Source organism: Patella vulgata, chromosome 5, assembly GCF_932274485.2.
Source record: "Patella vulgata chromosome 5, xgPatVulg1.2, whole genome shotgun sequence".
NCBI classification, from domain to species: domain Eukaryota; kingdom Metazoa; phylum Mollusca; class Gastropoda; family Patellidae; genus Patella; species Patella vulgata.
Window position 1 is genome coordinate 63,104,970 of NC_065883.2, and position 26,881 is coordinate 63,131,850.

At 34.9% G+C, this 26,881-nt stretch overlaps 3 protein-coding genes across 5 annotated transcripts; 1 reads left to right on the top strand and 2 right to left on the bottom strand.

Annotated features, from left to right (window-relative positions):
- The first annotated feature begins 22 nt into the window (after window positions 1-22).
- On the top strand, window positions 23-15,401 carry LOC126820561 (complement receptor type 1). Of its 3 annotated transcripts, none has more exons than XM_050548592.1 (9): window positions 23-120; window positions 3,747-3,826; window positions 4,150-4,329; window positions 5,988-6,221; window positions 7,476-7,661; window positions 8,330-8,551; window positions 10,918-11,145; window positions 11,716-12,381; window positions 13,488-15,401. In XM_050548592.1, exons 2-9 carry the CDS (start codon window positions 3,766-3,768, stop codon window positions 13,565-13,567), a joined length of 1,857 nt encoding a protein of 618 aa, XP_050404549.1. In that variant the 5' UTR covers window positions 23-120; window positions 3,747-3,765; the 3' UTR covers window positions 13,568-15,401. The 3 variants fall into 3 exon arrangements, with proteins under 3 accessions (XP_050404549.1, XP_050404551.1, XP_050404550.1); XM_050548594.1 differs by having other exon boundaries at window positions 5,988-6,212; XM_050548593.2 differs by lacking the exon at window positions 23-120 and adding an exon at window positions 177-196.
- A 2,055-nt stretch (window positions 15,402-17,456) lies between these two features.
- LOC126820571 (methylthioribose kinase) lies at window positions 17,457-19,377 on the bottom strand. Its single transcript, XM_050548608.2, has one exon. The coding sequence runs from the start codon at window positions 18,954-18,956 to the stop codon at window positions 17,790-17,792; it is 1,167 nt and encodes a 388-aa protein (XP_050404565.1). The 5' UTR covers window positions 18,957-19,377; the 3' UTR covers window positions 17,457-17,789.
- A 2,282-nt stretch (window positions 19,378-21,659) lies between these two features.
- On the bottom strand, window positions 21,660-23,320 carry LOC126820569 (methylthioribose kinase). The gene has a single exon (XM_050548607.1). The coding sequence runs from the start codon at window positions 22,847-22,849 to the stop codon at window positions 21,683-21,685; it is 1,167 nt and encodes a 388-aa protein (XP_050404564.1). The 5' UTR covers window positions 22,850-23,320; the 3' UTR covers window positions 21,660-21,682.
- Between the last annotated feature and the right edge of the window lie 3,561 nt (window positions 23,321-26,881).

The following is a 26,881-nucleotide window of genomic DNA, read 5'->3' on the forward strand; positions in this document are numbered from 1 at the left end:
GCAGTTAAGCATAAGTGACGTCAGATGAAAATGAAAATGGCCTCCAGATTGTTTTGAGGATTTATTTTACAAGTTATAATCAAAGATATATTGACTTACAGAACTGGAAATAAACCAAGGGTATGAAATTTAGAATCCCAATATACTGCTGCACCAAACACGCGCTTCGTAATTAGAACCCGACTTGACTATTTAAGTGAGGATCATTTTCTTTATTGAAACTGCAATGAGATAATTTCTCTATCAATGATTCTTCATCCTAATTCTTCCAAAATAGAACCGGGTTTAGATCTACTGATAGTGATATTTGTTTTTTCCCTCTGTTTTCCTTATATCCAGTCTTCAATGTCCATAATTATATCTGATTCTCATTGTGTCATTGGGCTATAATTCACAACCATTTCATGGTTTTCATGCATAGTCTTAATGGATATCATATCATGAAAAAAAAAATGTTTTAAAGAGTGACAGTGGTGACATTTTGAATGTTTTTCATTTGTCGTGTATTGACCTCATTCATTTTGCGTACAAACAGGGTACGTTAATTAATTATGAAATACCTAAAAGGTAAGAATAAGGCCAGTGATATGATACAGTACTCTCTCGGCTGCCGAGTACACCAGAGTAAGCTTAAATAAGCAAATTTACTGTTGTAAGTCTAAGTCATATTCTAACCCATGGCCATGGCAAAACAGCAATAGATTAAATCCTGCTGGTTGTACAGGATTCCATTAGAAAGTGAAATTAGACTTGGATATCCTTATGGACAATTCACAAAATTAAAACAGTTTAAGCTTAATGAATTAAACCGCAACATTCTATATCACAAGGTCATAAAAGACATTTCACTTTACTCCATTAGTTCTGATTTGTTTTGAATTATTTCCAGACTCTGAGCTACATGCATGTATGTGGTCAAACTCAAACAGTTTCAAGGTTATTGTTAAAGATGCATTATGTAAGAGCTAAATCTACCTAATTGAAGTAGGCTAATTCAGATCTTCTATTTGGCCCCAAATGTTATATAAATACTATTAGACATATAATTCACATGCCAAGCCCATAATCAACTCTCTACATCATCTGATGCTTTTAATATTCAACGATTTAAACACGATTGATGGTTAATAATTTATTAAAAAATGGATAATCAAGACTTTTTTTTTATTATTGTAACAACGGTAGCAGTGACAATCAAGTCTGCACTGTTCTTCAAAAGGAAGTAATTTGACTGAAATTTTTAACATATTCGCTTTTAATTATCCATTTATTGACTACATGTATTATTGCGAGAACTGTCTGGTGTTTATCTAAATCTTACACAATGCATATTTTTGTCATTTTGTTTAATTAAAGGAAAGTCCATTAATGGATGTATAGTGTGTCTAGTCTTAGGTAATAGGATTAAAAGAAAAAAAAAACCATGGTACAGCACTAGGGCTGGCGGAAAATATTGATATTGCCAATAATCGTCGATAAGCATTTTGAAAATCGATTATCGATACAGTTTTAAAATATCAATTATCTCGCAATTATAGGTACTTCACTGGTAAGAAGAAGTCCATAAAAATAATCTTTATCCCTGTATTCTTTGCAACACTTGCTTGGGCCTAGAACTGTTATTAAACAGAATAGCCATAATAAAACATGTACGTTTAGCTTTTTCACGCCACCGATGAGAAATGTTGACTGCTGATGTCATGATGAGAGCCAATGGTTTCTCGTAACATTCAGTTGTGTCCGTTATTTTAACTCTTCATTTCCTTCGTCTTCTCTGTTTCTAAGACAAACACATACTTTCCCTTTATTATTTTATCAAGGAATTTGGAAGAAATGTCTGAAGAGGAAATAACTACATTTTACACATTATTGTCCCCCGCCTTTCGAAGAAAGCAGGGGACTATTAAAATGGGTTCGTCCGTCTGTCTGTCTGTCCGTCTGAATGTTCAAACTTGGTGTATGTGTTGATTAGGTCAATGCCTTGATGGAGTTCGAAGATGAGCATTTTCCGCTTAGGGTAAGCAGAGATAAGCAATTTGATTGGTTGATGCTTTGGGACACGATAACTTTTAATAGAGCTAGAATGTTCAAACTTGGTGTATGTGTTTATTAGGTCAATGCCTTGATGGAGTTCGAAGATGAGCATTTTCCGCTTAGGGTAAGCAGAGATAAGCAATTTGATTGGTTGATACTTTTTTTATTTATTTGTGTTATATGCTTGATAACGACTTGTGAAATCTTGTTGAAACGTCGCAGTGAAATAAACCACAGTAATTGTTATCCATAAATAGTGTGTTATTTGCTTGATGATTGTGATATTTTTAACGACCAATCCCATAAATTGTTATTTGAAAAAGAAGTTGGCAAAGGTAAGTAACTCTCATCGGACAATGTTAGGAGTTGGCCTATTCTAAATGCGTAATTATTAACAACCAGTTATATATTATGTTAATGAAGACCAGAAATTCATATAATAATGTAGGGTCATTAGTTTTATTTAGAATCGTTCGTTCGCTCCCGGGACTTTACGTCCACGTGATATCGTAGACAAGTTATTGTATGACATATTTCAGACAAAGAACGAATAGTAATTATAATAACAAAAGTCAAACATATAGATGTTATACATATTTGAAATCAACAACACATACTACAGATTTTGATAATACAATTAAATATAAATAAATTATAGATATATACATTATTTACATAAATCATTCAGTAAATAGACATGAATATGGTTATCTACCCTTATAAAAACGAAGGCGAAACGATTGGTTTTTAAACTGTTTTCTGATTGGTTCGTAGACTGTAGCTCTACATTCTAGGCAAGGGCAGATAATTTAAAATTGTGGAAACCCTATGGATTAACCCAGGGTATAATGGAGTAGAACAGAATGAGTACACTGGGTAACCGAGGATGGAAATTTCATTGGTCGATACTTTGGAACAAGATAACTTTGATTCTATCTGATAGAGAGTGATGAAACTTAGTGTATAGTTGATAATCAGTTTGATTGCTTGATACTTTTGAAAAAAAAATAAATGTGCGATTAATTAATATGTGTCATCTATTTTATTTGGGATTTCGGCGGGGGACATCAGCCTCACTGTTGGCTTGTTATTCAGGTCATAAGCGACAAAGATATGGCGAGCGGTGGCATTTCTGTCTTCCAAACGAAGTTGATTAAGTTTCTTTCTACACCTTGGTTTTGCTACGGAATGCTATTATTTTATTGTCAAATAAATGATAAAAATTCTACATGTATACAGAATGATATCACAACATAAACTCGCATATAATTCATTATTCATGTACAAATTATGATTGTTTTCAAACCAATTGTAAGTCAAAATAATTTGCCGATATTATCGATTTTTGATCGGCGGATGGTCGGCGATAATCAATATTTGAAACAGATCGATTGCCAGCCCTATACAGCATCTGAGTCGTCTTATTAAGGCTGTGCATGTATATCGAAACATAGCATGTTAATAAATTCAGAAGTAGTATATCCATATAGTTGTTTTAATTTGTGAAATCTCTAGGTATCATTACTGGATTTTATTACCCTACACATATTAATATGATAGATCTTTGTATCAATAATCATGTTACTATAAAAGGAAATAAACTGTTGAGTGGACATTCTCTCGTATCAGTATCTTTATTAAGCACGGAAGACTGTAGCAGTAGGCCTACAATAGCTTAATGTAAATTATATAGTGTTGTTTTTATTTTGCAGGTTTAGTATATAGTAAAGAATGAAGAAAGATTTAGTTCATATATGTTTTCTACTTGGTGTTTTATATCTTATAAAAGCAGGTAAATAATTCAAGTATCTTTTATTGTGAAAATATAAACTGATTGGACTAGACACATGTATTTCTACTATTACTAAAAATAATATGAGTCAATATTTTAAAAATGTCTATGAATTCTCTTTGGGTTTTTTTATTTATATTGAACATTTATGAAATGATTAATGAGTAAATGATTTGAAAAAATGATGGGTGAATATGTTGCCTGACCTATTTATAACCTATTCTTCATATTTGCACTTTAGTGATGTGGAGAACAGTACTGGTAATAAAGAAACACTCAGACAAAAATGTTATAAGTGTAGCAAACAATTTCTTTTTTTTCAGAGGAATGTGAACCACCTAATGATGAGTTTCCAAATGGTGAAAAGACAGTTTTTAATTCAACAAGAGTTCGAGTTCATTATAAATGTACTATTGGTTACATTCTTGTAGGAGAATCTAAACAAGTGTGTGGGGATGATGGGAAATGGCAACCGAAATTCCCACCCAAATGTTTACATCCTCGTAAGTTACTGTCTTTTTAACATTCTACTGTCTATCGGCTCGGTGAGGTTGACGCTGGGTCACTAACCATGGGTTCATGGGTTCAAAGCTCAATCCTGGTGTTGGCCAAGAAATCTCATGATTTTCTATCCCAGGCCCCGTGTTCTGAAAGCATTCTCAGTCTTAAGTTAAGAATTTATCTTTGATCCAGAAACACTAAACTTTGCACGTAGTTTCTTATTGATGTATTTGATACATAGAAACAACAAAAGTTTTATAAAGGACTAAATTTAGTTAAAAAAATGCGAACAATTTTGAGTAAATTCTTAAGTTATGTCCGAGAATGTTTTGTGAAACGGGGGCCAGGTCGCTTCTCCTCGTCAGTTGTGCAGGATGGAAGACTTGGCAAGGAAAAATAGCTAATTGTTCAAAATGGCAGCATGTTTGTTAAAGATGGAAATCTTAAAAAGAAAAACGCTAGCATTGTTGTCAGTGCAAAATTTATCTCATAGTGCACTGCATCTGCATGATATATGTATGTCTTCATTAGCCCTGTTGGTGTAAGAAAGTATGCATTAAACCTATTTCATTTTATTTCATATGGTTAATGGTTGGCCGAGAAAGTTCCTCAGGAGTCTGGCAAGGGCGGTGTCTAGTCGTTTGCACAGGAAGAAAAACCAAGGCCCTGTGTACACATTGATGTGCAAGTAAAAAAATCCTTGTCCGTTGCAATTTGATATAAGAGAAGGCTGTAACCCTGCTGTTTGGGGACAATTTTCTTCATAACCAAATATTTGGTGTATGTCAGTCTTTATTAGCTCAATTAGTGCAGAAAAGTAGAACGTTAAACTCCATTTTATTTAATTTGTATGGTCAATAATTGATGAGTCTAAAGTGTTGCACTGAGGATCTTCAGTCTGTTATCAATATGGCTGTAGCTGGATTGTATCTTATGTATCTGGTAAGAAAAGTAGTGGTGATTGTCTTATGATGTGGGTTTGTTCTGAGTTTTCCTAGCAAACTAATGAAACAGTATCTACTTCAAATTTAAAATCTCCTTAATTTAAAGTGACCAAAAATATGCAATTTGTGTGTTGTGTGGATGTTAAGCCTAATATCTCTTTCAATAATGGTTTACAAAATAATTTCTTGAAATCCTTTCATATTAAATCGAAAAGAAGCAGAAAAAGTGAAGCGTAAGCAGAAGGCATACTGTTAAGCCGCAAGAGACAGTGTTTTAGAAAAAATAAAGAATTTCTAATAACACACACACACAGCAAAGACTATCTAAAATGGCAAACCCTTAACATGCAAAGGAATAAATAGTTAAGTACACCAAGTGCCCAAATCAACTAGAATTTAAGTTGAACGCAAAACTAGTCAGCTGAATAGACCCGTCATATTAAATTTCACATTACATTACAAGTCTGGCAGAAATGATACATCTTGCTACCATTTTACGTTAGTTTCTGATTAACAAGAATTTACATAAAATACTTGCAAGTCCATATTTTTCACAATTTTCAATATTGGCAATTTCACTTCGGTGGAAGTGGATGTTAGATAAAACTATTTTACACACACACAATTTTCAATAAGTGACAGTTTTAAATTATTTACTACTCCATAATATATTCTTCGAATTAAAACTTCATGAATGATTCTTCTTACTATTCCAGAAGAAACAACACCAAAATGTAATCGTCTTCCATACGCATTACATAGTAAAATAATATTTCGAGGAACATCTTTATATCATGAAGTGGGGGATACAGCTACTATTATTTGTGATCAACAATATACAACTACTGGTGGCAGATATAAAGAAAGTTTTCAAATAGTCTGTGGAGCAGATGGCAAATGGGCCATGTCAGACGGCACAAAACCAATTCTAGCTTGTACAAGTAAGAAGGGTGCATATAATTTTAAACAATTAACTAAAAGAATTTTTTTATATTCCTTTGAAACTGCTGATTGTCATTCACATTTTTTGGTCAATATTAAATATTTTATGGCTTAATCAAAATATCGGAATTTGCAGTCGTTGTTGTTTGTATTTCAGAGGAGAGCCAAAAAAAGCTCCCCTCAATCAACGAATTGAAAAAATCACTCCCCTCAAAAAACTCTCCCAGTTTTGATAAGAAGAGTGATTTAGAAATCAAGTAGAGTGATCTGATATTAAAGAGAGTGATTAGTTATGTGCATGGGAAATGGTTCTAAGATCAATAACTGCATGTAATGGGTCATTCCAGGTTTCATAAATGATAATAAACCCCCAATGACTATTTAAACTAGAGCGATTTTCAGTTTTAAGGGGAGGGAAAAATAACTCCCCTCAGTCAACATTCAGGTGAGGGACAGGTGCTCGAGAGCCTTAAAAACAATGGCTGAGTTTGCTAAAGATACAAAATCTCTCAACCATTATAAACTGTAAAGGTTGGGTATGCAATTATGTTCATCTAAGGGGGGTTGGGTGTTCGAATGGTTAATGTGTGCGCATTGGATCATTGGTCTGTCATTGAGTCAAGTGGCATAGTTTAAATTCCCCACGTGTACGTGGCAAGGTGTAGGGTTGCCTGTCTAACCCTGTAGGTTTTCTCCGGGTTCTCTAACCCTACGTGCAAGCAAATTACTGAAAAAAATTTAAACCATGTCGGTCCCGAAATGACCTAGTTTGTAGCGAGTGGACATTAAACCCTATTTCTCTCTTTCTCTGTTCATCAAAATTTTATATTAGACACAAGAATGGTGATCAATGGCTTTCCCGCATCAAGATTATTCCATTAACAACAAATAATTATTGGTTGTCAATAAATTCTACAGGTCGCCAAATTCTATTGTTAGCTGTTTATATGTGACCAGAAGTTTCAAGTAATTTTTTTATGATATGGACAAAAGTTGAAATCAGCTCAAAATGCGATTTTTATACAGTAGTATATTCCAAGGGCAAAGATTTATGTTTAGTTTTGTAAAAAGAAATCATTGTTTAGACAAACGCTAAAATAAGCATTGCCATGAAAGCGATAGGCAATTCTCACGGACGAAATAAGAAATGATCTATTGCTGAAAAATAAACGATGGTGTGCCCACGTGTTCTAGGATTGATTATTATAATGATTAATGGTAATTAAGCTGAAATTTTATTTTTTGTGTTTTTACTCTTGCAGTAAGACGATGTCCTTTACCTCCAACAGTACCTAATGCTTTATATCACTACAGTTCACTACCTCCATTGATGGGTGAAGGTAGTCGGGTGTTATATACTTGTCAACCAAAATATGTATTAGTTGACAGCGAGAATAATTACTTAACATGTCAAGCTGGTAATTGGGAGGGCTCTATACCCACTTGTGGTAAGTAACTTATAATTTAATTATGTGGAATTATCCGTGTCTTAAAACCTGTTCCCAGTTTTGAATTTCTAAATGTATTTTCAAGCATTCTGAATAAAATCCAGATCTAAATTGCATTCCATTTCTTTTCCCTTTCGATGGTCTCCATTCAAAATATACATCACACCAGTTTGTGGCGGAGTTCACCTCAGGGATCATATAGGTGAACTTTGACAGAAGGAAGTGAACTATTTATGTTCTTAGTTTGGAATTCCAATTGTCAAGGTTTCTTTTATAACCACACCAATGTGTATACGGGACGTCAGTTTTATCGTCCTAGGGGGTGTGGATGGCCGAATGGGTACCGTGTGTACGTTGTATCATTTAAGGTCTGTCATTGAGTCAACTGCCATGGTTTTGATTCCCTGGCTGTAGAGACCCCTACGCGCAAGCTAATTATTGAAATAAAATTGAACCATATGTTAGTCCCGAAATGACCTAATTTTGGTCGAGTGGACGTTAAACCCCATTTTTCTCTCTGAAAGACTAGTCACTGTCCTTGCTAGGCCCTGCGCCCCGCACTACTGACAAGTGTGGTTGTTTGGTGATTACTACATGTATATATTGTATTAATTATTAGCAACCACATGACATCTTCTAATTTTTACTAATATGATCCTTTCTTTCAGTACGTAAAGCAGCATGCAGCAGTCCAAGAGCTATACACAATGGTCACTGGCATTTAGTAAAAGAGTCTGGTAATGAGGAACAGGTGTTTGGAGAATATAAAGTTGGTAGTAAGATACAATATCGTTGTGATATAGGATATAAAGCTATTGGATCTATAATGTTAGAGTGTACAGATAATCATCTCTGGTCAAAAGTTCCACCTATCTGTGTCTATACTAATGGTAAGTAGGGTACCAGGGCTAACCGGTTAAATTTAGTGATTTGTCAGAATCTGATCAAGAAATGATTCATTTAATCGTTTTATCTATATATATATTTGTGACTGTCGTTTGTCTGTCTGTCTGTCTGTCTGTTCGGGTTGGCGGCTACACTAGGTCTGCCCCGAGTCTGAAATTTGGGGTATAGGGGTAGCTCGGACCGGGGAGTAACATAGGCCAGGTGGCGTTAGTCTACCACTTCCGGTTTCGGAGTTATGACCCCTGAGCGAAGCCGGTCTGTTCGGGGTTGGCGGCTACACTAGGTCTGCCCCGTGTCTGAAATTTGGGGTATAGGGGTAGCTCGGACCGAGGAGTAACATAGGCCAGGTGGCGTTAGTCTACCACTTCCGGTTTCGGAGTTATGACCCCCCGAGCGAAGTCTGTCTGTTCAGGGTTGGCGGCTACATCTGCCCTGAGTCTGAAATTTGGGGTATAGTTGTAGCTCGGACCGGGGAGTAACATAGGCCAGGTGGCGTTAGTCTACGACTTCCGGTTTCGGAGTTATGACCCCCGAGCGAAGCCGGTCTGTTCGAGGTTGGCGGCTACACTAGGTCTGCCCCGAGTCCGAAATTTGGGGTATATGGGTAGCACGGACCGGGGAGTACATAGGCTAGGTGGCGTTAGTCTACCACTTCCGGTTTCGGAGTTATGACCCCCCGAGCGAAGTCTGTCTGTTCAGGGTTGGCGGCTACACTAGGTCTGCCTCGAGTCTGAAATATGGGGTATAGTTGTAGCTCGGACCGGGGAGTAACATAGGCCAGGTGGCGTTAGTCTACCACTTCCGGTTTCGGAGTTATGACCCCCGAGTGAAGCCGGTCTGTTCGGGGTTGGCGTCTACACTAGGTCTGCCCGAGTCTGAAATTTGGGGTATAGGGGTAGCTCGGGCCAGGGAGTAACATAGGTCAGGGGGGCGTTAGTCTACCACTTCCAGTTTCGGAGTTATGATCCCCGAGCGAAGCCGGGTATCCTGCTAGTCAAATAATAAAACAATCTTTAGAGATAATTATACTCAAAGGAAGCAAATGGAATTGAATTTGTGGTTTTATCACAATAATTGATGAAGATGCTTAAATTGTATTGGATGTAAATTATTTTAGAACCAACTATGAGTTATCTGCCTGTTTGCAATTTTATTGTGGTTGTATATGTCATTGTCCCTTTCTGTTAATTTATATATATTGTTTACATTATTACTCAGGGGGGTATCTAGAAAATTTTGAGAGGTTCTGATCCCAAATTATTTAGTTCTAACTGCTTTAGTGGGTTTCCGGAGGCTGCAGGTCACCGGCCAATGGAGTACCTTGGGTCACAGCATCAAGACTGATTTAAGTCATAGTATAGTGTATTTAAATGAGATTTGAGACAGACTTGAACCATGTTGCTGTGATTTCTTATATAAAAACAAATTTTGGTAATAAATAAAGAGTAAAAATCTCTATCCTTGACTTTGAAATTGGACCTAGATAATCTCCTGTTACTATCAACCTACATGTATATAAAACATGTCAGTATTATAGGACAGTATAGGTGTTATGAGGGTTTATAGATATTACTTGGCTGATAATTGTATAATATAGTTTAAAAAGTCACAGTATTTTAGCAGTGCTGGATTTACCTGTCATAAGCCATTCTTACACTCATTATAGTCTTAAACTATCTTCATCAGTCTCGGCTTTGCTTAAAGATACATTATGGGAGAGTTGGCCATTCTTGCTATAACAGTTCAAAAGTAGATGATGAAAGAAGAATATATTGAAAAATTCAGTCAAATTACTTTATTCTGAACATAGTTATCATCGTTGTAATATTTGCCTAGAAATGGTAGCGAATTGTGTCTTCACCTTCGCTGATCGTTTGATTGACAGGCGTTAACTCCACCTACATATCTCGATTATCAAGTAAAGTTTTCAATGGCATACCGAAACGCTTTACAGCGGCCTCGCTAAGTACACTCTATCATTTAGCCTCAATCTAACTGACGTATTTTCATCAGGTTACCCCTTATTTGATTTAATCAATTAGTGAAATCCTATTTAAATCTGAGCTGTAGCCAAGCCATCCGTGGGTCTACAGAGTTGATTTTGGTCTTGTTGTTTAAATAAAGATCTAATTTATAATTTCTATAACATCTATAGCCTAAATTAAGACTTGCAATAATCAGATTTAGCTCTTGCATAATGCATGTTTAATTGTGTTTAAAACAAACTTTCATCTTCTTCTAGTTGTGAGGGTGGAGGATTAGATAAGTGGAATAGCCAAGGGCTGCTCTTCATCTAAATCCGACATTGTTTTATTGAAAACGTTTTATATATGAATTAAATATTTTTCAGAACCCAACTGGTATTGTCCTACATTACGACATATAGAACATGGTGTCTGTAAATGTGCAGAAGAGAATAGTAGTAATAATTTAGAGTTGTGTGAACCATTTGAACGTGGTGTTGAGATACAGTGTATGTGTGATAAAGGCTATACATTAGTCGGAGCATCACATTTGAAATGTACACAAAATAATAATAAAGGTGTATGGGATGAAGATGTACCATATTGTTTAACAAGTAAGTATAAATATTACTGTCAACTCCACCTGTTTTACAAAATCGCAATTTTGCTTTTGTTCTTGTATGGGCAACTTTGTAAATTAGTATTTAAACATCAACCATCTTAGTGCCAGCAATTGTCCTGTTCCTGTTATTTTATATTTAAAAAGATTAAAACAGAGATATTGGCTTTATAATGTCACAATTCCCATGGAAGTGGTCCATAAAACAACTAAAAATACATTTAAAGCTGAATGAGCTAGAAATTATGAATAATGTTAACAGTATTGGTTGAACAGCCCCTAAAGAAAATATCTATTACAACAACAGCATGGTGAAAAGTTTGATGGGGTATGTGCATGCCATTCAGAAACCCAGAATGGCTGATGCCTAATCCACTAAAATGTTTTACAGATGTGGCCATTTTATTAGCTGAAGTTAAAATCTTAGTATTTTAGCGCTTGGATAATTACTGAAAGGAATATATTTATAAGTTGCAAATTCCATAAAAATTGCTAATGCATTAATTTGATTTATAAATGATTTTTGATAGTGAAATGAACTTCATTTATAACATTTATTTTTTAGTTACTGATGATATAGGTGTGGCTAGTGGTCAGGGTCCCGAGTCAAGTGATTCATCCTCTAGTAATGATGGCACTGATGTCACAAACCATGTCAGCACTTTAGTTATCGTCATAGCTACAGCTTGCAGTGTACTTGGAGTGTTATTATTGGTTATGGTCATAGTTGTATTCAGACGCAAGAAACAGCGCCCCCATCTCTTCCACCCAGGAATGACCCCAACCCCCTATTCCCGTGTTCACATCAGTTCTATTGATGATCATGATCGAGTGGCATTGATGGCATATGCTGATGCCACACGTGTTCATCTACCGACATACGAAGAAGCAATGCAGCAAGGACAATTCCGACCATCAAACAGCACAGCGACCACACCCACGTCTGCTCCCCAGGGATCTGAGTATCGACCATTACCCAATATACCACCTACTATCAGAAATATACACACAGGTTTAGACAGTAATCGACATTCATCAGTCACAACTAGTACCATGAATAGAGATGGTACATCAGAAATATTTGGTTCTCTCGATACAGTTAATGTTAGTATGAGTGATGCTTCTACATCAGGAGAAACATTTGATAGTGGTACATCAACTAGATCTATTAGTTCACAGAGAGCTACGGCTGGTAGTCTAATGTCTTCAGCTGATAATCTGGCTAATGATGGTAGGTATACCTTAAATAAACTTTAAGTCTTTATGTTCTTATTTATATAATGCATTGATTAGGCTAAATAAATTTAAAAGCCTCTTGAATCTTGCGAGGGATGTTTCGTTTAAACTTTCAAAGCTTGAAATTTACGAGTTCGATAATGAGCATTCATTGTTGAGGCTGATCAAGACTTATTGAACAAAAAAACTCTGCTTCTTATTGAGGTAAGATGTTTAAACTTGGTATACATGTAGATGTTCATTTGGTATCAAATGATGGACATATTATGGTTAGATTAAGCAGAGATAAGCAACTTAAACAGTTGATGCTTTGTATCAAGCTTGACAGCTTTGATTCTAATTGAGTGAAATTGGTGAAACTTGATGTAATTGTATACATTTTTTTTACATCAAAATCTAGACTAGGATAATGATCCATTTCTGCTCAGGTTAAGCAGTGTAATAAGCAATTTGATTGCTCGATCATTGTTTCGTTTGATTAGATCTAATCCCACTCACACACTGCCATACTCAGTGCAAATTTCTATCCCAAATTATGACTAGTTAACAGTCCGATCAACAACTAGTACATAATGACATAACAAAATAAATCTGGATGAACTAGAGCTCTAAATATGTTACTGTAAAGTGTCTGGTGACAAACACGGCTACATTACGTCAGAACGCGCAAAATCTATTATGCTCAATTAAAACTAGTACATAACAGATATTGCAGAGAAACTAATTATGTGATAATTGAGGCTATCAAAAATAGCTACAATGTGAGAGAGAGAGAGAAATGGGGTTTAACGTCCACACGACACAAACTAGGTCATTTCGGGACCAACATATGGTTTTAATTTTATTTACATAATTTGCTTGCGCGTAGGGGTCTTTAGCAGTGGGAGGAAACCGGAGGACCCGGAGAAAACCCACAAGGTTAGACAGGCGACCCTACTCCTTGCCACATACAACCGGGGATTCAAAACCACGCCAGTCGACTCAATGACAGACTTTATGATACAGCGCGCGCACGCTAACCATTCAGCCATCCAACCCCTCTAGCTACAATGTAAACATTAGGTTATTGAACTATTATATATAATTTGGCTGTATTTCTAGATGCCAGATTGTTAGATAATAGAAGTGAGAATATGACAGAGTTAGTAACACAGACACCAATTGAGGAGAAGGAGGATTAGATGATATTAAATAGCGGTATATGTGATATGTTCATGTAGTTGTGAACTCCATTCACTTGGAACTTTATATACATTACATATTTACTTATAGTCTTAGATTCTTACATTTATTGAATAATGTGTTTATTAAGAACTACATTCAGTGTGCATATATATGACTTACCATGGCAACCATTTGTAGAGGAATATTATACACACACATACACACACACACCCCAATTAAACATAATTTTTAATTGTGATCAAAACAAAAACAAATAAGATAACTGTCAAGAATTGAATTGACAATTACCTTTATTTTATTTGTTCAATAAAACTTCAAATTAAACCATGCTTATATGATGTTACCCATTATTAAGAAATCCTTCCCCACTCTTAAGAGAGAGAAATGGGGTTTAACGTCCACTCGACACAAACTAGATCATTTTGGGACTAACATATGGTTCAATTTTATTTCAATAATTCGCTTGCGCGTCCCCACTCTTAATACTGCAGGAAAGGAGTTATTGTATTTTTAAAAATGAATTGTAAAATAATTTTGTTAACTTGTAGTTAGAATTAAATAAAACAGGTTAGTAAATAATAAATAATTAAATAATTTCATAAAATGTCTTAATTCTTCTTTCCACATATATATTGCATGCATGATATTGTGAATGTTCAGCAAGATCCGAAGTTGCATTAATTTTATGTCACATTTTTATCCAGTTTGCGATAAGTTAATGCAGCAATAATTTCATGTTACTACTTCTACAGTCATTATTGAATTGCTAAAGTCTGTGGATTGAAAATTGTTTAGAACTATGGTCTTTAATGATATTTTCTATGTAATTACATTCCTGTAGGAGTTATCTTTCCTTCAACCTTCCCTGTCATATCATTATGGATTGAACATGCTTTTTGTGAAAATTTATAATCATTTAATTCATTTACTCATTATAATAGAGGGTGTTTAATGAATATTTTCCATCAGGAATTTCGTTAATTTATAATTAAATAATACTATTCATTAACAATGTGCAATTGTACAGCTAAAGGTTAAAGAAATCAAAAAGTAAAATGCTAATTGAAAGTACAAAGTATAAGTCACAATCACCATTAATGGAGGTAAGGATTTTAATTAAAGTTGGTAAAGGTAAAAGGTTATTAAATGACAGTTCACAATTGATGATATTAAAAACAGAGTTTAAGTTAAATTGATCTCTAAACCACAATTAACTAGCTAGTCCATACATGTAAATATTTTATAAATGAAAACTGTAAAACTATGTTATATTTTACTTAAAAGATTTAGTAAATATAAATGATGGTTTAAGATTTATAGAAACTTCAAATGGCTCAGTTGTAATGTGGTCTTATATTGCTGTCCTCCTCATCTGTCTGGCCACCCGTTCTTTAATTCAGACATATTGGGCCTTTAACAAAATTTGTTTAAAATAATAAGAAAGCACTTTAACCAATAAATTATACACAATTATTTCATATCATTATCAGATATACTGTAAACAAACATAAACCTGTCCAATTATTAAATTTAACAATGCCGTCCTGCATAAACCAACTTATTCTGCAAGACCATGTCCTCTTCCTCCAAGAATTGTGTGTGAAATAGCTTTATTTAACGTCAGCTTCCTCTGAAGTGATATCACCAACAAGAAACAAGATTCGTTATTTTAACAAAACTTATTTTTCTGTGATCAACTTTTGTACTGTTCTCTCTATTTTTTTCCCCTGATGTATCCAACTTACCCTTCTTTCTCTGATATTTCCACCATCTAAAATTGCCAAATTGTTTTGTAAACATTGTATATATATAGCATTTTGTTTGTTTTGTAGAACTGTAAATGTATATATTAGGATAAGCAACTTTATATTAATCAAAATGTAGTCAACTATTACATCCATCTTGTGTTTGCTAGAGACACACATTCAGAAGGCAAAGTTAAATGTACAATAATAGAAAAATGGTTATATCGACAAAAAGGGTATTTCTGGAAAATGTTTACAGAACACTATTATTTCACAGTGTTCTTTAAAAGATTAAAACTATGTGATAATTTAAATCTATGATATTAAATTTTTATTTGATTGTAATTTTCATATTTATTGATGGTAGCTTTTTAAAAACTAATATGCTATTGATGGGTGTTAACCTGACCAAAGCGGGTAAAACTTAAAAAAACGAAATGGGGGGTAACTCGCAGAAGGGACAGCCCTTTCTGTTAGACAATTCAGTGAGCTTTATACTGACATTGTCTAGTTGGATGATTAAGCCAGTATAGTATATCAAAAGTTAGACTCAGGGTTTTCTCCCCTGTCATGTCTTCCCCCTGAGTATGACCATGAGTTTGTATATATATAATAAAAACATACATATATAGAAACATGTATATATAACTAGTCATTTAATTTCTGCACTCTAGCTTTGGCACATTAGCAGATTTTTGCTCCTGGAAGTTTGTTTTGAGAAATCTTGAAATAGTTTCCGAGAGGGCAGGTTTGTTTTTAGCAAATCTCTGTGGCTCAGATATAAATTAAAGTGAATGAAGAATTTGTTAAAAAAGAAATTATTATCGTTTATTGGTCTTCTTTAAGATTGAAGTGGTCCAACGCGTGCAGATTTATATTTTTCTTTGGTTCCATAATGGTTGCTATGCTCTGCATGACATCATAAATTCTAATGTTATTTCTAGGACAAGTGAACATACATGGTTACAAAAATCATGAATCTGCTGTTGCAGTTGTCACAACCAAAACCTGAAAAAATTGATTGACTTCTAGTAAAAAAAAAAATTGCTAATGGGCTAAAGGCATTATATTGTATAGATCATTATTTTGTTAAATCATGCATTTACCTCTGTATGTATTTAGTATACATTAAACCTATTTATATTGTACAAATTATACACATTACTGTAAATACACCATTTGTTTACTTACAAATTGATTTATGTTTACTAGTAAATATTTTAGTATAGTACATCTGTATGTTAATTTTAGAATAATCAAGTCTACTAAATCGTTACCTATTGATTTAGTTAAAATATTAATTTGTGATTTGATTCGGGATAATAAGAACATTTTATATACTTTAGTAAAATTTTGCATTGTCTCAATAGTTCACAAGTTTTCATTGTTTTATTAAAATCATGAAATATGCATGAAGTTTTTGAATTAAAGTTGCTGATAACAGTTTGTGATCCATTCTAAAATCTATTCAATTGCTTATTTAAGATTTTATTAAGAAAACAAAAACGAAATTTTAACGGTAGTATAATCTTCGGTCATGGATTCAACTGGATAATAAAGCGGTCCCTATCATGTAAAAACTGACCCAAAATCAACCAGTTTTGAACTGATATTCCCTATTACAAATTTAACTTTTTAAAAAAATTATAGTTTGTAGGTATTCAAAATTACTCAAATAGCGATCAATAGCTTTAACATAAGGCAGACTTACACATTTTAAACCTCATATCTGCAAATATAAATTATTTTGTATCTCATGATATCAATTTCCTTTTAAATTATTAGGTTTTAAACTAACAGAAAGAGGTTTCCATATCCAAAAATAATATTGTTTTGTAAGTAGTTGAAATTGTCTATATAGTTGATTTCTACCACTGTGTTGTACTATTTGAACCCACCATTTTACTAATCATATTATTTATAGTGCTTAATAATTTGTTATTGCTGTTTTATATAGCCATATTATAGTCTGGTTATACTTATTATTATACTCTTGTAACAATTGATATCAATAAAGTTACTTTTCGTAAAAATATTGTTGACTTGCGGGTTTTATCTTTTAGATTCACAGTAATATAAAGCATTTATAGACATGAGAATTTTGGGGGTGGTTGATTGACTGGGGTCTTTATATTATATGATCTGTCATTCCCACACTGATACGTGTAGGCCATAGCACACTATACACTCTTTCCAACATATTCCGATCTTCTTTATCTGGGGTGGAGCAGTAAAGTCAGGAGTTAAACCTCTTTTCTTTTTAGAATAATTTATTCTTCAATTTTCATATAATAACAAAAAGTCAGATGATATACGTAAAGTTCATTCCTTGATATGTCTTTGATGATGATCATACTTATCACAAACTAGAGAAAAAAACAATTCTTCACACGCACACACTCATCCTCCCCGCATCCCCACGCTCACTAAACAAACATAAACCCCCTCAAAAACAAAGAAGATATAAATAATTTTAGGCTAGCATTAATCCTATAACCAGCATTGTTCCAACATCATGGATTCTTTTGTAAGCCTTCAATAAACGAACCCCAGCACCAAGAATCTCTGGTTCTACTTCAGGATAATCCTCAGTGTCCTCAACGTGCCAAGCCCCAACTATTCGTCTGATTAGTTCACAGCCTGCAAAGCCTGCAGCTTCGGACAACAGATTCTTTATGTAATCCTCCTTGTTATCCCCACTAAAACTGGTTATTGTTTCTTGATAAATCAAAGAAACGGCATTACAACAATCCAGTACCTTGAATGCAGTTGCTCTACCGGTGTCCTCACTTGTACTCAGATGATGATAGTAGCAGAAAATATAATTAGCAAACAGAAGACCAAGATCAAAAGCCGCGGGACCAACAGAAGCAAATTCAGCATCCGTTATCCTCATATCTCGTTCAGTGACCATGAGTGAACCCGTGTGCAAATCTCCATGAATCAAACACTCTTTCTTGCTCTGGAATAAATTTTTAAGAACCTTAGCAGTTTCCAAAATATCGGTGTCGTCATAAATAGCGCCCAAATGTGGCGTCACTTTGGCTGTGCATCTGTTGGTCGGGTTGCCTTTACTGAAAGGTCTGGTAAAGACATATTGTTTAGTAAGAGAAACGAGACTTGAATTGTTAAACCCTTCGTTTAGTTCCTCTATCTCGTCGTCTCCTATTTTAGAAATGTGGGTAGCCGAATGGACTAGAGCTAAATGGCGCGCCAAAGCTTCAGCTAGTTTGATGTCAACGTTTCCCGCCAAAAGGTGCTTCCGGTAATCCACGTGTTTCCGTAAATCTTCCATACAAAGAACATTGTTCTCTTCATCATAGAATATGGGTTCTGGAACCGAACCTGGACTTATCTTGTTGAACATCTGATAGGCCTTGAACTCTATGGAACCTCGTTCTGTACTTAGAGGATAAGCTGGTCCCAGACATTTGATATAAGGAGGAGCATGTTTTACCACAACACTTAGAGCGGGTTTACTTTTACTAATTATTCTAAAGACATTGTTTAAATTTCCAGAGCTTATTTCTTCCACTTGCAAATCATTCTCATTTTTAGCAAATTCTAATCCTTTCTGTCCGCTGTGTTTGGCTAGAGACGATTTCACTAACTGTTTAATACCTTCAGTGTTAACAGCCATGGTGAATTTAGACACCAGATTGGTACAGCTCTAACAATTTCTCCTTTTAACGCGACGGCGATATCCAACCGATATTCCTAAACAGCAGAACTCCAATATCCACCTAATCAAGGTTTGATGTTATGGATGGCCGTTGAACGATATTCTGTCAGTTTTATTCTTGAGCGAGTTTTCACAGATGTGTCCAAGCTAAACAAGTCACCGGATCTCTAAATTTTAGACAATCAATTTAGCTAAGAATATTTATCCTTGAAATTACTCGATGAAACACCGTTCTTTAGCCCACTATGACAGTTCGCGATGTATTCTTTATACTTATAAAACCCCTTCAAGAGCCACGTGACCCAGTACAGCACAGTCTTTTTTATGTATAATCTGAGACGTTATATTTTATTCTGACTTAAAGAGAGGTCGTTTACGTTGTCTTTAAAAGCAATATGTACCCCATTTAACGTTACACGAGAGGCATACAATAAACTCGTTAAATTGATTTCCAAATGTAAGAAATCTCCTTTTAAAATAGCACCTGTTAGTTATTGTACAGTGAATTAAAATCTGTTTCCTAAAATAGATATTCTTTCAATGACCCCATCCTTCCACCACTTTAAACTTTTATAATAACTTGTTACATGTCTAAAATAAAGTTAATCATAGTTTATTGTAACCCACTTTGATACCGATAAACAACTAATAATAAACCTGTGGTGCGTATTAGACGCACTTGACTGATAATTTGGTGTATAGGACGCGCCCTGTTTTGACTTGTTTAAAAATTCCACAAATTATTTAACATTGGTGGATTATTTATATCAATAGTTTTATATTACTTTGATAAACAGGCTCGACACCCACTTCCAGTCGTATTATTATTGTGAGAGGAAAGATTAACCCTATTCAAAATACTAAACAATGTGGGAGAGTTAGAATTCGTATAAAATATTTTGACCATTTTAATTCTGGTTTGTCAATTAAATATATACAGGGGCGGATTGGGGCCGGGAACCGGCCCGGGCTCCCGTGTCGGAGCGGCCCCTTTTACTGACCGCGGAGCCCGGACGGGGGGTCCGGGGGCTCTCCGACGGGAAAATTTTGAAAAATGAACCCCAAATATGCGATTTGGTGGCATATCTGATTATAATCTCTGTCAAATAATATATCTCATAAATCGATTAATTTAGGCCAAAACCCGACCTGCAAGTAATTTATAACCATCAACCTGTGAAATTATCATATCGTCATATTATTAATTAACGTATTATCATTGTATCGTCAAGAGGCAAGAGAATTTAACTGGTTAAAAAATGGGACTAGTTGAGAAAATTTTGACCATTTGATTAACCAGTTAGGAATATTGAATAATTAGGAATATTTCCATTGAAAAATGTCACATTTGTGATGCCGAGATTGATTCCTGCTGTGATGGAAGGCCACGAGACAGATTGGTAGAGAGTGACGGAAGTGGAATTCTGTAATTTCATCTCCGAAAATAACGAGTTAATAAAAATGTCAAGGAATGTTTAACACCAGCCTCAGGAATCGTCTCGCACTCATATTCAGCCAGCAGACCAGCTATCATCAAATTTTGCTGAGGCCTTAAAATTGAATTTTTTGGGGGAGTTACGAACCATCGGCAGACGTTTCTGGCGTATCCCCACAAACAGGATGCAGGTGACTTAATAATTAGTAAATTTGCGGGCGACAGTGTCGGGTGAATCCGATGAAATTTTCGGATGAAATTCGGAATCCCCATTGCAGGATTCCGAATTCCGGCCCACACCCAGCACACCCGGCCAAGAAAATCTATTATACCAGCCCATTGCAGACTCCAGTGATGGCTTGGCGGCCCGTTAAAGCCACCAGCAACATACAACATGATCATCATCGCTCCATGACCGGTCCAATAACCCCCCTCCCCCCATTACAATGTTCAGAAGAAAAAGGTTTTTTAGACGAATTGGACAAAATTATTTTTTTCATTTTTTGACCGACCGATGGCCCAATCCGCCCCTGAATATATACTACGTACATGTATATCTATTTTATCACAGGTTTACAAATGTGTCTATGGTACAGCTTATTGAAATATTGACTTTGAAATATTTCAAGTACTCCAAGATTTACATCAACATAGAATATGTTTCTACAGAAATGACTTGACCCAGTTCTTTTCGATTTAACCGCCTGTCTATTATTTGGGATCTCGAAATCGAGGGGCAAGATATCTTTTACAGATGTCAATTTCTTTAGCTATCATAGTTGTGTAAACTAATTTTATAAAACCTAATATCAGAAACATGATTGAAAACACGTTTGACAGACTGATCGAAATTATTGCGAGAATCTAAATCTATTCAAAACTCGCATTAACCGTATTTAATCTTCGGATAAGCTATTATATTTTTAATATTAGCGTATTTAGGTTCATCTTATTATGGAAAATCCAAGAGCTGGCCTACTTAGAGTCAGGTGTTTTTCAGCAGCATTCGTCAAACACCTCGAAACCGCTAAAAAGATATGTACGAGTAGCATAGCACTAATATCTCTTTAAAATAATTTATTATTTTATTTCATATAAATAAATAAGTTCATTCCCTCAATTAAATGTCTTTGATTAGTTTCAATCGCGGGAATTATCACAATTATGAAACAAAAGAAGTTTTCTTTCCCCACCCACCCTCCTTTTAAATACACATGAATCTATAATATACATGAATCTATAAATGATTTTACGCTAACATTAGTCCGATAACTAGCATAGTTCCAACATCGTGGATTCTTTTGTAAGCTTTTAATAAACGAATCCCAGCGCCAAGAATCTCTGGTTCTACTTCAGGATAATCCTCGGTGTCCTCAACATGGGCAGCCCCAACTATTCGCCTGATTAGTTCACAGCCTGCAAAGCCTGCAGCTTCAGACAACAGATTCTTTATATAATCCTCTTTGTTATCCCCACTAAAACTGGTTATTGTTTCTTGATATATCAAAGAAACGGCATTACAACAATCCAGTACCTTGAATGCAGTTGCTCTACCAGCGTCCTCACTTTTACTTAGATGGTGATAGTAGCAGAAAATATAATTGGCAAACAGAAGACCAAGATCGAAAGCCGCGGGACCAACAAAAGCAAATTCAGTATCCGTCATCCTAACATCTTGTTCAGTGACTATGAGCGAACCCGTGTGCAGATCTCCATGAATCAAACACTCTTTCTTGCTCTGGAACAAATTTCTCAGAACCTTGGCAGTTTCCAAAACTTCAGTGTCATCATAAATAGCGCTCAAATGTGGCGTCACTTTGGCTGTGCATCTGTTGGTCGGGTTGCCTTTACTGAAAGGTCTGGTAAAGACATATTGTTTAGTAAGAGAAACGAGACTTGAATTGTTAAACCTTTCGTTTAGTTCCTCTCTTTCGTCGTCTCCTATTTTAGAAACGTGGGTAGCTGAATGAACTAGACCTAAATGGCGCGCCAAAGCTTCGGCTAATTTAACGTCAACGTTTCCCGCCAAGAGATGCTTCCGGTAATCTACGTGTTTCCGTAAATCTTCCATACAAAGAACTTTGTTCTCTTCGTCATAGAATTTGGGTTCTGGAACCGAACCTGGACTTATCTTGTGAAACATCTGATAAGCCTTGAACTCTATGGAACCCCGTTCTGTACTTAGAGGATAAGCCGGTCCCAGACATTTGATATAAGGAGGAGCATGTTTCACCACAACACTTAAAGCGGGCTTACTTTTACTAATTATTCTAAAGACATTGTTTAAATTTCCAGTGCTAATTTCTTCCACTTGCAAATCATTTTCATTTTTAGCAAATTCTAATCCTTTCTGTCCACTGTGTTTGGCTAGAGACGATTTCACTAACTGTTTAATATCTTCAGTGTCAACAGCCATGGTGAATTTAGAAACTAAATCGGTACAGCAATAACAGTATTTGCTTTTAACACGCCGGTGATATCCAACCGATTTTGCTGAACAGCACAACTCCACTATCCTAATCAAAGTTTGATGCTATGGATGGCCGTTGAACTGGTATTTCTAAACTGTATACTTCTGCCATCCAATTCTTTTATATGTTAGGGTGGGCGTTGAACGGTTTTCTCTCAGCTTTATTCTTGGGCCACTTTTCACACGTTCTCGGAACTGATAGTTCAAAACTGAATACTTCTGTTATCCACCAGCTTTTATGGGTGGCCGAAGGACAGTTTTATTCTGGCCCCACCTTTCACAGATGTGTCGCAAAATCTATATCATTAATTAATACAGTCAATGATTGAATGAATCACTTAGCTAGTAAGGTTAAATGAATACTCTCCTTGATTTAACCCGATGAAACTCTGTTACACTGGCTTTTTGGTCACGGTATTGTTTATCATCCTGTGGTCACGTGATCACATGTTATCAGTTGGCTATATTATACTTTAAACATTAAAAAGGTTTTCTCTCGACAATATGTCAATAGATGTGTTTAAATGGTATTTGCATTTATACTATCTGTATCTTTATGTTCAAAGTATATTCTTTCTTTATGTTCAGAGTATATTCTTTTTCCATTCACATTAGTTATATTTCAGAAAAGTCGTCCAATTATTGCGTTATTGTAGCTAATGACATTTTACAGTATACATGCCATTCCACACACCCCCTCCGCCACCTGAATGAAATGGGAATTTTCTGTACTAAAATGGGCTATATTGTATCTTTAAATAAATTATTAGGGTCACGCTTTCTATAGATCCAAATCCCACGTACTCAAGTACTTGAGTGATGTGTTTGGATATAAAAACATTGATAATTTGGTAAAACACTGGTTTTGTCCTTTCCATAATTGTCAAATTATTCATCAAATACTATCTGTTTATGACATGTGGAACAAATAAGGTAATATTTTCCTCCCGGTCTTCGTAGTATGGGGATGTTTATTCCATATTTGGGAAGCAAATTAACGCCAAGGAATAGGGCGTTATAAAAGAAATTGATCAGAGCTCACCCAGATTTTCCGAGCAGCCATTATCTATACTTTATTGAGAACCAGGAACATCGAAGCCAAGCAGTTTTGAAACTAAATTTGTTGAAACCTGTAGTTTTATTTACGATCACGAAGGAAACAAAACAAGGAAGTCCGGTATTACTACAACGGGGCCTCGCTTTTTCGTACCAACCGCACGACAAGGCTCTGTTCTTTGACACCACTGATAAGTGTAAACCAGGCTAGAAATAAATACGAGGAATGTTCACAACCAACACTATAATCGATCCCGGGACCACCAGGTTGGTGATCCAGGGCTTTACTCACCGAGTCACCGTGGCTCCCATGCCACTTTAAACGTTTATAATAACTTGTTACATGTCTATAATAAAGTTAATCATAGTTTATTGATACCGATAAACAACTAATAATAAACCTGTCGTTTGTCATAGGTTATAAGACGCACAAACAGTACACATGTAAACGCTTACATATAGGACGCGCTTATTGTTTTAACCCAATTCCACAAGTTATTTAACATGAGTTTATTATTTTGATCAATAGATTGAGCTTACTTTGATAAATATACGTGTGGCATAAACTGTTATTTTTTTATGATCAACATTATTGCAAAGAATTGACATTAAAGCGTCTGGTCGTCATTTGGTGATTTTCAATCCTGTCTCTTTCCTCCTACGCCCCACTCCAACACTGTTTTTTGTTTCCTTTATTAGGGTTTCACACTGCGTAGCTTGTGTGAAACACTATTGTTTTTGTTAAAATTATTATTCTTATTATTATTATTCTTCTTTTGTTTTGAGTAGATCTCAGCAACTGATTGTCGGATCGTTACGATTTCTTCGGTTTTATCGGAAAAGTGGGTGTGACTTAGAGGATAAAGCTATTTTGAACGTTCTGCGACAATGCGAAATGTCCGAAATCACCGAAGCTATCGTTTTTAGAAATATTGCAGTAATTTTAACAATAATCATTGGATTTTAACTTTCGATGCATTTTGGCATAGCCGGAGACGGGGCACATAGCTACGCTACTTTTGATTTTTGATTTTCGGCAAATCTTCGCAGATATTAGGCGCTAAATTTAGAAAATTTAAATTTTTACAAAAAACTTTTTTATTTATGAATATTTTTTAATCGTGTTTTACACAAATATAACGAGTCCTCTGACTTGGGCAAAAATGTGAAAAATTTTTGTCTCGGTAATTTTCCTTGGCCCCCATTGGCTAATTCAGTTTTTCAGTCCTAGATTAATTATTTATTGTTCGATTTGTATAAAACAAAGTTCATATGCCCCGTTGTCTCAATTGTCATTTTTTTTGTTACCAATAGTGTTATCTGTCGGCACCGGAAGTGGCGTAAATTGACAAAAAACTACAATTTTGACAGTTAGGTACCATTTTTCGAAAGCAAATATTATTTTTTTCAAATCTGGTATAACTGAAATTGTGCGCCCTTTAAAGGCGCACAAAATGTTGGGACCATTTTTTTTAATTTCGATTCCGTTTTCGGGCTATTTCGATTAAAAGGTGAAAAAAGGTGTAAAATTAAGCTATTTACAACCCATTCAGCGTTTTCATATTTTAAAATATTACTTCGTAACTTTCATAAACTCGTAGCAATAATCTATACGGAGAGAATGTATGTGAAAATTAATTTGTAATATGCGCAGTTGCCGAGAAATGGGCAATTTTGCATGAGTCACTTTTTACGCTAGTTTGCCTGTAAAAGAGTCAATTATTATTCGATTTTCATAAAAGTGACACCATTTGATGTGTAATGTCAATTTTAACTAGGTCAAACCAATTTAACATTTTCAATATCACCGGAAATGACGTAATTTGGGCAAAAATTGTATTTATAGCCTTCGAAACCAGTAATTTATTCAAATGAGTCATATTTGTTATTTGTTTAAAATTTTGATATTTGATTCAAATCAACTAATACAATGAACCCTTACAATCATATAGATATCACAAAATGGTTTCTAACTTGTTCAGTTGCGGAGAAATAGGCAATTTTCAACAGGTCACTTTTTAAGGTTTTTTTGTCAAAAAAAGTGTCAATTATTATTCGATTTTCATGAAATTTTCACTGTGTGATACATAATGCCATTTACGATATCATACAAGTAATTTAAGATTTTCATTATCACCGGAAGTAACGTCATTTTGGCAAAAACTGTATTTTTAGCCTTCAAAACAGATATTTTATTCAAATGAATCAGATTTGTAATGTTTTTAAAATTATGATATTTGATTCCAATCAACAAATAGAATGAACTCATTCGATCATACAGATACCTCAAAATGGTTTCTAACTTGTACGGTTGCAGAGAAATAGGCGATTTTCTACAAGTCATTTTTCAAGGTTTTTGGTCTATAAAGGTGGCAATTATTATAGGATTTACATAAAATTTTCACCATGTGATGATGCTATTTCTGATTTCATAAACCAATTTAACATTTTCATTATCACCGGAAGTAATGTAATTTTGACAGGATCACTGACATGTAGCAAATGAATTGATTGCTGGATTTGGTTGTTTCTGCGTCCATTTTATTTCATGTGTGCAATGCTTATGTGGAAACCTGTTTAACGGTTTCATTGGTACCGGAAGTGACATAAGTTCAAGGGTAACGTGGCACCGGTGAAACCCGTCATTACTGCTTCGCAGTTCTAGTTAAATAATAAAGTTGAGTATATTTTAGATCGAATTAAACCGTGAAAATTAGATATTGTACGAAAAAGCACAATTGGAATCGACGACTTTAATAACTGGGATTTGTTTTTTTTTTATCATCTCGTCCTTGACCAGTAGAAGTTTTAATAGTATTCATATTACATTAGACTTAAGTTAAGTTAGCCCTATATATAATTCCACCATAATACTATGGTATAATGTGGGATATTTAGAATTCGTATCAGAGTAATTTCCAT

Excerpts from the sequence above, each read along its gene's own strand:
- LOC126820571 (XM_050548608.2), bottom strand. The coding sequence starts at position 18,956 with ATGGCTGTTAACACTGAAGGTATTAAACAGTTAGTGAAATCGTCTCTA.
- LOC126820569 (XM_050548607.1), bottom strand. The coding sequence starts at position 22,849 with ATGGCTGTTGACACTGAAGATATTAAACAGTTAGTGAAATCGTCTCTA.
- LOC126820561 (XM_050548592.1), top strand. The coding sequence starts at position 3,766 with ATGAAGAAAGATTTAGTTCATATATGTTTTCTACTTGGTGTTTTATAT. Across the intron at positions 8,552-10,917 it reads TATCTGTGTCTATACTAATG|AACCCAACTGGTATTGTCCT; the intron begins GTAAGTAGGGTA and ends AATATTTTTCAG. Across the intron at positions 12,382-13,487 it reads TGATAATCTGGCTAATGATG|ATGCCAGATTGTTAGATAAT; the intron begins GTAGGTATACCT and ends CTGTATTTCTAG.